The sequence below is a fragment of the Triturus cristatus genome, chromosome 12 (genome assembly GCF_964204655.1).
Source record: "Triturus cristatus chromosome 12, aTriCri1.1, whole genome shotgun sequence".
NCBI classification, from domain to species: Eukaryota; Metazoa; Chordata; class Amphibia; order Caudata; family Salamandridae; genus Triturus; species Triturus cristatus.
In genome coordinates, this window is record NC_140595.1 from 174,360,472 (window position 1) to 174,373,028 (window position 12,557).

Below are 12,557 nucleotides of genomic sequence, written 5' to 3' on the forward strand. Positions count from 1 at the left end.
TCTCCCACTTTGGCTATGCCTTCTGTAAACGATGTAAACAATGCACATGTAACTCTTGTAAAGCTGTGTCCTATGGTTATAGCCAGGGGCGGCTGGTGTTAATGGGCGAAATGGGCGTCGCCCCCCCTGCCCCTACCACTCTGAGGGGAGAGGCAAAAAGAGAACTTAGAAAATCGCCAGAGGCTTAAAACAAACTACTGTTTGCTGTTGTTCTCTTATTTTGTATGGGCAGCTGACTGTGAACGATGAACTTTGCAGATGCCCTGCTGCGTATTGTGCCTGCTGGGCGAAGTATTCTTCGACCTGCTGGCACAAGCTACAGCTGTGACATCAGGGCAGAGGGCGTGCCGATTTTCAATGCTGTGAATAGGTTTGGATTTCCGGCGCTTACACAATGTCCCTGGGAGGAGTTCACAGAACTCCATTCATTTCAATGACAGGGGGCGGGGCAGGCTGAGAAGAAGAAAGGTAATGGGTGGTAACAATTGAGTCATCACGAGAGGGGGTGGGCTGTAGGAGGGGTGGAGCTGGATTGTCTGATTCGTGCTTCCCACGCTGCAGTTATGCAGGACGCCATTTCTGCACCAGTCAGACTTGTGGTTTTGGGAGAAGCAGTGCACTGCAGATGGCGAGTGAAGATTGAAGGAGTCCCCTAACTTGAAGGGTTGAAGCTTTTCCCCATTTCCAGCGATGCCACACCAGGAATTACGGCCCCTAGGGGAATCTGAATCAGATACAATACTTTTCATACCCGAATTTAAATCTAGAGGAAGAGCAGATACCCTAAATAGGGGCAACATACTGAAGTTAATTAATTCAATCGACAAATTAGGAAATATAAACACCCTCAACTTGCTCGCCATCGAATTCCATCCAGCCCAATCGCCCAATTGTAATGAAATAACGAAGACCTTCTGGTCAACTAACAATGTAGCTAACCAAATCATGCAGGAATCAAGCAGATTCTCCCATTGGGGAATTAAACTTCAAGCAGTAAAAAGGCCAGCGTATCCTACCCCGCTACTTGAAGAAAAACATCAGGACCGCCATCAAAATGTCAAATCGATTTTGAAAGGTGCTCTCAGTCGATCGCCGGGAGTGGGAAACCATCAAACTAATCTTCAACGACTAAGCCCTAATCGACTAGCTCTATGCAGAACAACCATAACACAGACCGTAATTTGACATACAGTACCAGCACCAACTACTAATTCTGGAGATACTTCAAGACCTAAACTTAAAATTTGTAGTTGGAACATAAACGGTCTCATGGACAAACTAGAGGACCCCGAAATAATAAATTATTTTAAATCCTTCGACTTGATACTCCTTCAGGAAACATGGGAGACAAATGAAATATCACTACAAGGCTACACAAGTCAATCACATCCGGCAACCAGTAGCTCCTTATATGAACACAGGGCAGGTGGATTGGCAATATTCGCTTCAATATCAACAATAGGTGAAACAGAAACAATTACAGTAAACCTAACTCCACCAAACGCGATACAGGTACTATCACTAACACTTACAACCAACTCACCCATCCAACAGCTATACATTGTCAATTTATATATACATCCAAAGCACGGACTCTCTGGATCAATGGAACTCGTCAAAGTACTAACAAAACTAATGGAAGATGGGGACATGGAAAAGACGCTTGTAGCAGGCGACTTTAACCTTCACCTCTTTGGTGACAAAACAACTGACGATATGACCAAGGAAATGGACAAAGCTTGGGAAATCCCGAGTCAATCTTTCCCGATCCCAGGCAAACTTACAAAAAACGCTTGCCAATTATTGAAAGAGCTAGAGCAGCTAAATTTGAGAGTACTCAACGGTCGCCACGTAGAGGACATCCCACCGGCACCAACATTCTTTTCTTCAAAAATCACCTCTTCTTTAGACTATATGTTGGTATCACTTCCACTTTACGAGAAAATAAGCGTGTTTAGGATAGGAGAAGGCTCTCAAAGTGACCATTTACCATTGGAAGCCAATTTGAGCTTGACTTGCGAAAACAAAGCAGAGGAGCAAAATAGCCAAACTGGCATAGATTATACAGCAAACTATAGACGAATAAGGTGTAAAACGTCAGATATCGAGAAGTTAGCAGCCAGCGCAAAAGTTATCATACATCAAACACCCAGCCCACATTCTAACTTAACTAACATCTGGGCAAATTTCACACAGACACTGGGAGCTAAACATGGGACTGAACTAAAAACCCACAAAGGACATACCTCATGGTCTATTTTCGGTAAAATAACAACGCCAGAGATAAAAAACATAAAACGAGGTATAACAAAGATCCTCAAGCGGCTCCGGAAAGACCCCAACATCGAAGCCCTACAACAGGAGCTTCGCACTCAAAAAGCTCAATTGAAAAAGAAAATCTGGGCAAGGAAAAGTCAACTGAATGAGGATCTCTGGGTAAAAATCGCCTATAGTTCTAAACAAAAGAATAGCTCTAGCTTCTGGAAAATAATTCACAATCTCCAGCACCCGGGCCACAAAGGAATAGACTCTAATATATCAGAATCCGACTGGGCCAACTATCTAGTAGCACATTTCAACACAGTCGCTCTGGAAGAGGAGACCTTCATCGGCGATGATCGGCCTGACGATACACATCTGAACTTAGAAAAGGTCTGTACATCTAACAAAGTAGAGAATTCACCTTACACGAATAAGTCAACTCACCACCAAGCACAAAAGGAGTTCAGAGAACAACTAACACCACCTGATTTAATAGTGCATAGGGAGGAAACCCATTACCCAGAAATAGCGGGCAGAATTATAACCCAAATATCTAAAGGTAAAACAGAGGGAGCCCCCGGTCCAAACGGGATACCGCCAATATTGTACAAAAACGACGCAGAATTTTGGAGCAAAATTCTAGCACCAGCCTTCTGTGAAATTAGAACAACAACTATAATTCCACCATCCTGGAAAGGATCAATCATAAGTCCGATCTACAAAAAGGGGGCCATGAATGACCCTAGAAGCTATCGCCTCATAGCTCTAATTGACACTGAGGCGAAATGCTATGCGGGCCTTATTTTGGAGGATTTAACAGCTTGGGCAACAGAAAGAAACATCATTACAGTAACCCAAACCGGGTTTCGAAGCGGCCATGGAACTACAACAAACATCATGGCGCTAACCCTTTTGATAGAAGCGGCGAAAACCACCAAAACCTCCCTATTTCTAAGCTTCATCGATTACTCCGCCGCCTTCGATAACGTGGACCGGCAAAAGCTTTGGCAGAAACTGGACAAATGGGGAATTCCAGGACCACTTTTACAGCAGCTGGTAATGCTCCATACCAACACTTGGGTCAGGATCAAACTAGGATCTGGGAGGTTTCTTTCCAGAAAAATTCAGACCAACAAGGGACTGAAACAAGGCTGCGTCTTGGCCCCAATGTTATTTAACCTTTTTCTAGCAGACCTTCCAAGAGAGCTTATAACAATTACATCTCATGCACCACGGCTGGGTGACACACTATTGTCTAATCTCCTTTACGCCGACGATATGGTCCTCATCAGCCGGTCCCCTCTCGGCCTCCAACATCTTTTAGACAAAACAAACGAATTCTCCAAAGTTAATTCATTAACAATCAACCTAAACAAAACCAAAATAATGACAATAATTTATCATAAAAAAAGGAAATGTCTATGGCGTTTGGATAGTCAGAGGCTAGAGCAGGTACTCACCTACAAATATTTAGGCATTATATTAGACTGCAATGGCTCCTTTAAACAGCAATTAGAAGCCATTCGTCGGAAGGGCACAACTTTTTTCATGTCGATAAAGCCACTTCAGAAAGCTCTTCCAGACCGGTCCCTGGGTCCTCTTCTGCAGGTAATAAAAGCTCGCTTACAACCTATGCTTACTTATGGCTTTGAATCTATGCAAGGCAAAGACGCAACAACATTGGATAACACCATTAGTCGTCACCAGCTCAAATTCGCCTAGAGTTCGGCTTACAAAAACAAACAGTGGAGAGAAGAGGCGCACACATAAAAAGCTGGTGGAAAATCAGAAAAGCTGAACAAGGAACACTAAATGCACATCTCTGGACTGAACTGATAAAACGAGACAAATCCCCAGCAAGGACCTATTTAATGGAATCACTGGTCATCTTGGGTCTAACAGAACTGTGGGAGTCTCCAACTGACGCCGGTACCTTCAAAAGAGTGGTAACAAAAGTCACCAAGGCAATCTCGTTAAAAGAGGACAAGGCAACTTTAGCCAAGAGAGAGCATGGATGGGGAGTTTTGAAAGATTACACAACTCTCAAACCACAACAGTACCTAACAACGGGTCTCACACACAAAACAAAAAACAAGTTCCTTAACCTCCGCTTAGGAAACATACCCATAATGCCACATTTAGCACCCTGGAAGAGGGATAAAACAATAAATCTTTGCAGACTATGCCTCTCCGGCAAGGAGGATCTAATATACATTATCTGTATTTGTAAAAACCTTTTGGACATAAGGCGTTCCCTGTTCCGGACCCTTTGGAATCATAGGAGGATAACCAGCTGCAGACAGGCCGTGTTGCTCTGTTTTAACCCCACGGAAACTCAACTAAACTGCAGAACAACAACTTTTGATATAGTTGCGGGCAGACTCAAAGAAAAAACGGGACACTAACAGACTCAAACTAAGACTTTTAAAACCAAATTTTTAGCAATGAAATGATGCTATTAAATGTTGTGAGTTTTTATTAACTGTGCAATAAACTAAATCTCTAAATCTCTAACTTGAAGGCTTGAAGCTTTTCCCCATTTCCAGTGATGCCTCGCAGCCTCAACGAGCAGATATGTAAAAAAAAAAAGTAGCAGCCAGCCCCCATGGGGAAACAAGTAAGCAACTCGCTCGAGCTTGGCCTTTTTTGAAGTTTTTTGCATAAACTTCTGTTTACTGTTGCTTCAACTCTACCAGAGAGGCACTTTTAAATTAATGACACCTGTTCTTTCTTCCATGGCAACAGCAATTAACATGTTTATTCTTTATGTGCTGGCTATTAGCTTCCGTTTCTGGTCTCGGTCATTGAAAATGCTTACAAATTGAAATACCTGGCGCATGCAGAATTGGAAACGAGCCGCCTTTTATCACTGGGGGAATTCATTACATTAGGACTGGAGCATCGTTCGACATTTCCATGGCGGACGGATGTAGACCGATATTTCTCTTCATATATTTAATACATGCCAGCCCTCTTTGTATTTTTTAATCTTCTGCTCGCTTTTAACAAGTGCGTGTGCACGTCTCTAAACTGAATCGAAGGATAAAAAGTACTAGGATCAGAGTGGCCAAAATGACACAGTTTGCAGATTTTTTTTTTTATCAAAGCACAGACACCCCCCACCCCCACCCACCTGACCATCCCACCCACTTAGCCAGCTTCTCGCCCTGTTGACAAACACACTGCTTTGGCGCGCACATGAAACAGGAGGATGGTGTCTGAATCTTGCAGTGCAGCTCCCATACTCCTCGTTTTCCTCACAGCCGTTCATGGAGGTAGATTAAGATTTAAAAAAAGAAAATCGAGAGAACATATTTCCCCCTTTGGCTTGTACTGACTTGGGAGCAATTTCAGGCCGCGGGAGAAACATAAATAAAAGCCACGTTTGGCTTTCGAAATTCAAGCGTCTCCCACCTGGATCCGGTCTGTTGCTGCCATGTATGCAACTCACAGCCATGCCCTGCTCTCACCCTGAGAACACTATGTTTCACTTGTAGGCACTAGTGCTCTTCTTTATAAAAGCTCTTTTCATATTTGCAGAATTGCAGTTTTAAATTGTAGCGTGAACTTGACCAGAATGTATTGGAGTGCTTTACCTGTTACATTACACAAGAACACATTTGTGTTTTTTAGCCACGAGGAGATTGTGATCTTCCTAGGATGCTGTTGAACTGATGCTGAGACTTAAACCTGGTTCTCTAGTTTCCTCAGCTGCAACTCTATTATCCCACATTTGCCCTGCTGTCATCAGTCTGAGCTACAGCCTTCTGGAGGAAGGTGAGGGGTCAGAGGCCTGGACAATACTCTATCCCTCCACGGTTACCTTCTGAGCAGAATTTCCCACTTTTATTTCCTTCCCTAGTTTAGTTTTTATACCTCAGCCTAAACTTTCACAAACGAAACTGTCTAAAACCATGTGGAAGACGGCTGAAACAATTTTTAACACATTTTAGCAATGCAGACTGGCACATATGCATGGTACTGAGAAGGCGCCACCAGTATGGGCCATGAGGCAAGGGTGCTAAAGTTTTAAAAAGTCTATGGTAGTGGGCCCCGCCCTGCAGTGCCCAAAAACAAGCAAGGAAAATAGGCCCCCATCATCTGTCTTCTTGGTTCAAAAACACATTTGGGTTACAGAGGGCCCTTGTGCCACAGTACCTGCGGCACTAATGCCTTTTATGTTGCTGCAACCATGTGGAATAGTCACAATTCCAATTTCACAATTGCTTTATTGACCTTGCTTTTGTCAAATTTGCTTGGAAATGCACCATTTGCCCACTCTAAGTTCAAACTTTTCTGGGGGGAGAAACCCGGGAAACACCCTTGGGGCAGCCAAGTTCACTCGCTACACTCACCTGCCATGGGACACTCAACCCAAACTTTTATGCCCTACCACTTTCAAATGTCACCAGCCGCCACTGGTTATAGCTCCTGTAATCAATTTTTATGTAATTCTTGTAAAGCGCTCTGATGCCCACAGGTCTAGTTCACACTATAACAAAAACTAAAAAATAAATGAAAAGGTCTGAACAAAACCCTATTCCACCCCCTTTGCAAAACTCTAAACCCTGAAAAGAAAACAAAGCATCCAAATCCGCCATGAACGCAAATCATAAAACAACATAAATAAACAACAAAATCTAAAGAAAATGGAGGTGTAGTCCATTGGAATCCTTGTTAGACATCCAGAATTCTTCAAATCAAAGATATGGTTTGAAGAAATGGCGAGGAAAGACAATGCTCACAAAGCACTAGGGTATATTGTGATACAGGGTACGAGAGGTCAATCAAGGAGGCATAGTAACAATAAATACCTAGAATACCTTATGAAAATCGTAGGTGAAGGATTCTGACTACCCTATGTGTGGGCAGGCAATGTACATTCATTGTCACTTTGGCTAAAAGACATAGGGAAATGTGCACCAATCCTAATACCAATACATGTGCAAAACCCTACTGTCTCAAAGGTAAACAAGTGATCCGAATCCAACAAATGCATGGCACAGAGATCTCAAAGGAAAACTATAACTAATGCCACATGAGGCAGTATCAGAGGACACCAACTCAAAGAATCACAAAAATAAATCCTTAGGTGATTTTTCCTTTTCTAGTCCTTTATGTAAACCTCAAGTTCTGTGGAGTAACATTCAGTCTCTAAACAGCATTATTTGAATTTGTACCTTATACCAAACCAGATTATGAATACGTCATCTGTGTACTGGAGCCACATAATCTTTTTGTCTGGACAATACAGAAACTTTATTCATAATCTGGGATGGAACACTGGAAAAACTCGAAGAATACTTTGCAAAGCTCATTAACAATCAGTATAACTTTAATTTTATGTATGAGATTAGCTCATCAGAAATTGCCTTCTTGTATATTAACATTCACATGAAAATACAGATAACATTAGACATTAAGACAACAGCCACACGCAGCATATCATATGCAGAAAGCTACCGCCAGGAAAGTTTGAATTAGGATAGACTATATGGGGAATTCTTCAGACTGAAGAGAAATGAATTGTTCCGCTGAGGATGAATTAGAAAATCTTGGTTTGGAATGTAAAGGAGATTTCAACAAAGAAATTATCCTGAGCATGCAATCAAAAACGAATTAGCAAAAGCAAAACAAATAAACAAAGACAATATCTGTTATTTGACAAAGCAGAAAGAACAAAAGGTGACTTTGAGAAAAACATCTAATAATATAATTATAATAATATATGAGAAATATATTAAGGAAATATTGGCAATTGATTTGTGATGACCCATACTTTAAAGAAAAACTAGGTGCAGAACTAACTGTCATATATAGAAAATAATTAAAATGTCTTTTTGTCCATAGTCATTTCACTAAAAAAGGGACCCAATGGTATGATTAATAAACCTAATAGATTCAGACTTTGTAAACAATGCAGAATATGTAACAATGGAGCAACACAAATAAATTTGAATGAACAAACAAGTTACATCAAAGGTAATAAATTGTTACAGCAGAACAGTCATTCATGCTCTGCAATGCCCATATGGCAAGGAAAGTGGACTTTGGACACGGGATGTCATAAATTTGGCTTTAACTAGGAAGGATAGCAAGTAGGTAGCCCAGTAGAGACCTTAACATAGTGAAAGATTCCTGGTGATTATTGTACAACTTGCATACATTTGATGAAAATACTGTTTTTAATAAACTAATCAGTCATAAAAACTACTAGACCCAAGATGTGTTGAGACAGAAAAAGGAAAACATGAGATCCAGATTCCCACAAACACATCCCTATATGGAAACTAAGAAAGGGCTTACCTTGGCTCGTTAAAATGAAAATATCCTTACATTTATTTAAAAAAATACATATGTTTTAGAAACAGAATAATTATACCCTAAAACCAGCTCTTCCAGTGAAAGTGCCACACTTTAGAAAAGCGAAAAAGTCTGAACCTATCAAGGATCCTAAAAGTCATTTTGGAAAAGCAGATATCATCTACTTCGAAGAAGCATTCCCAGCTCTCCCCAGGGCAAATGTAAGATTGTGATTCAGTGAATATTATGGCTACAATAAATGTCCAAAACACCAAAGATATTACCAATGAAACAACTCCCAGCCTCAATCATATTCATTCAAGTATCTGTTATAGTGTTTTATGATTGCACATCAATGACAGCAGGCAACATATATGTACACTGGACTAACATTAAGGTCTTCTCAACTTTACTTCAGACCCTAGAGTTTGTGGTCATAGAAAAAACAAGTCTTAAGGAAATACAGTTGTTTTTTTTAGTAACAAATAGATGCTTAGGAACCGCTAAGACAAAACAAAACAAAAAACATGGAGAACAAAGACCCCAAATTTTGGCCTTAGCAATGAAGACAAAAATGCAAAGTACATCCAAACCTTTGTACAAAAGTGAACTGTTGATTCTGTGGTGGATTTTGAGAAATCCATACCAACCTTCTATAATGGTGGGACAGCCTTTCTTTTCAATAAAGCCTAACTCCACTTGCTACCTAGTCCTAATTTCGGGATACCAAGATAACTTTAAGAGTGAAAAGCTATCACGCGCCAAGTCTGCTTACCAAAAGAGTGGCAATATATGATCATAATCAACTTTGTGTTTCAAACAGAAATAGATATTAAAAGGATGAAGCACGCTGACCATACTGAATACATCTAGCAAAACTCATCAGGCCAGGACGATTCAAGGCCATAACAGAAAGCATACCCTTAATGCATTAAATGACGAGCATCTTTGGCAAAAATAACCTAAAATGATCAACTGAAAATAGTTATATGATTAAGAATGTTTTTTATACTGCTCCAGAACTTGTCTTTCAGAAACACAGTCCAAGAGCGTTATCATCCCTATAATCACAAGGTAAAGTAAGAACACCAGAAATTCTAGGGGCCTCACTACACACTAATCAATATAACAACCCTTTCAAGCTGTTTGATAAGAAAACATTTATCTCTATATTTCAACATAGATTATACCCTGACTTGATCAACACACATCAAGCATTTACAGATTTAATATCAAAATACACTAGTCAATTCTCCATGACAATCTTAGATCATTGATCTACTTTCTATCAGTTTGATTAAAACAAAATCTATGGATCACATGAATAAAGAACTCAATGTACACATACTTAGCCGATCTAACTGGAGCACCTTAATGAATTAAAGAATGAGGAATGGATATGGCGTGCAAGTCTACGTAATGTGAGCATTTCAGACCAGAATTTGGGTGAGGCAAAAATGCTTTCATGGAACACTTTTGAATATATACCTAAATCACATTGAAGGACCACTAAGCTATTTTTAACCCAGGCTTTCCAAAATATTCATCAATAGATGTGCCATCAATTTATTTGATTGACTCTGTTTTTCCTGTATATCAAATGCCCTATGGAAGCTCCTAACTTGCAGAGCAACCTCTAGATAAACAAATCCTTAATAACCAAAAATCATGGTTTAAAAAGCTCAAACTCTACTCGTCAGTACAGGAAGTTTATGAAAAGCAAAGATCCACTAGATACAATTAGCATACTTGAGTATTATGCTAACTAGGTTGAAATCGCACTAGAGTCATATACAGCAAAAACAGAATCCACCGCAAAGTGCATCACAAGAATCATCAAACGCTTTCTATCAAGTTCACTGTCATATCTCATAAGTAGACTAGTTAGTTCACACATGTGAAGTAGAACTCTGGCTCTCAAAACAAATGACGAGGGTTACAACAAGGAGACTTGAAAAAGCTGTGTCTAACAGAGATGTGGTAGCAAGACTGAAAGATGAATGCACTTATTACATACCAGACCAACAGCACTGCAAAGTAGTCATGAAGATCAACTTATACAATATTTAATCTATTGAGTTGATAAAATCTTAGGCAAAAACCAAAGCCAAAGCCAGATTGTGGGTGAAACCAGTAAAGAGTTGGACAAAAATGATTAGCCATTAAATGCCATAGGTCAAAATAATGATGAAAGGAGTATTTGCCTTTTGAGGGAAACTGAAGGGACAAATCAAATAGGTCCTCTCAGGGTAATTACATGAACAGAAATGTATTTATGCAGCATTCCTCCCAGATGTAAGTGTTGGCCATGGAGAATTCTGAACAGCAAATAGCCTTTGTCCTGCTGAAAGCAAAGCTCTGGAAAACGTGGCTCAGAAGAAGAATTTGTAGGAAGTAAAAGGTGAATGTGAAAAAAGATTAAGCTCCATGTAATAACTATATCACACCCTGTGCAATTTTCATTGGCACAAAGCGCATAAAAGGAAAGTGATTTAATGAAAGAAAACAAAAAACAATGATTAAAATACTAGTATGATTCCAAGAAGCTCAGTAAATGATACGGCAACACAAATTCCTTTAAACATTTGTAACATCCCTTCTGCTAATGCAATAATATTGGCTGAAAATTAACTGAAATCCATTCCCTGGCCAGAAGTCAAAGAAGGTAGAGTCCAAATCAAACCTCTAATGTGCTACCTGCCCAGATTAAGAAAATAATAATATTATACCGGTTGTAAGACTAAGGAAAGAAGACCACTGGATTGTCCATTTGGGGTGAACAGCCATAAAGAGGACATTCAAGACACAACCAAAGCCGGTATTTGGTTGCCTAATTGGCATACCCAACTTCAGCACTTTTCATATACCTCCTTCATATAATCCCATATTAATTAGATTGAAGAATGGTCAAGAAAATAGTAGTGTGGCTGAACCATCCTTTATAAGTGAATACAATGGGGATACGCTTCAGACCAACATTAACCACGTTATCCTTCCTATACCTACAACCGCAGGTGGAAAATGTATTTTGTGAGGTCTTTTTAAATTACAGAAAAAAAAAATCCAAACTCAGCCTCAAACTCTACTTGGTTATCTACCTTACCTTAGTCTTTGGATGTTGGAGGAGATTCCAGAAAGTCTGTAAATACCGTCCACTATCCCATGTTGCTCGACAAATTCTGTGCAGCTCTTTAAAACCTGAGGAACTGAAATAAGAGAGCAGCTGTTACCATACAAAAATACAGAACTCCATTGTGTATTAAGATTTCAAAGCATGTATATACCAAACCAGGTAAACAAGGCATAGGCATTTAAGTAGTTCTCGGTATTTTCCCCAAACAGATTTTTACTATTACCTTGTGAAAGAGCCATCAAAATAAATTCCATGCAAACTCTATATGGGTTCCATGGCACACTCCACACCACTTCTAAACAAACTTGTTTCTATTGAAATGGTTACCACCAAAATTTAGCGGGAAATGGGTATAGTGGTGAGCAATTGAAACAAAATTTGATACTGACAAAATGCTTAATAAATATGGATATAATGGAAGGGATGAATAAATTCTAAAAGAGAGGAGACAGGCTAAGCTACTTGATCAGTCAGAAAATGGAATGTTGGTGAGTGGAGCAGTTTTGCTGACTCCCAATCAGGTGAGTAAAAAACATCAGAGACTTGCTTGTAGGTTAGCACTTGTGAAAGATGGTGGCTTGCATACGCTGTATGATAAAGTCCTCCAGTCCCCCTCATACACAGTCTGTCCAAGTTTCCAAAGGTGCTTAGGGCAAATAAAATGGTACTGGAGACTTAATACATTTCTAAGAAACCTCTAGCATCCTTGATAAGCTTTAGTCTTTCAGTTACGTTTTCGCTGTATATTAAATGGCAAGCTTTGCTCAATATTCATATCCAAACTCTGTTTTAAAGAGTCACACTTCTAATCAGGACAATTGATCAGATGAAAAAGTTGTTTGAAATAAATGGCTCAGTC

The 12,557-nt window shown here is 39.9% G+C and overlaps 1 protein-coding gene across 2 annotated transcripts in view; it reads right to left on the reverse strand.

Annotated features, from left to right (window-relative positions):
- ARHGAP30 (Rho GTPase activating protein 30) overlaps positions 1-12,557 on the reverse strand; it is a 144,610-nt gene that overhangs the window by 87,621 nt on the left and 44,432 nt on the right. For both annotated transcript variants that reach the window (XM_085637459.1, XM_085637458.1), the window contains exon 2: positions 11,669-11,771. In XM_085637459.1, coding sequence (XP_085493585.1) covers positions 11,669-11,771 — 103 coding nt within the window. The remainder of the gene's footprint in view (positions 1-11,668; positions 11,772-12,557) is intronic.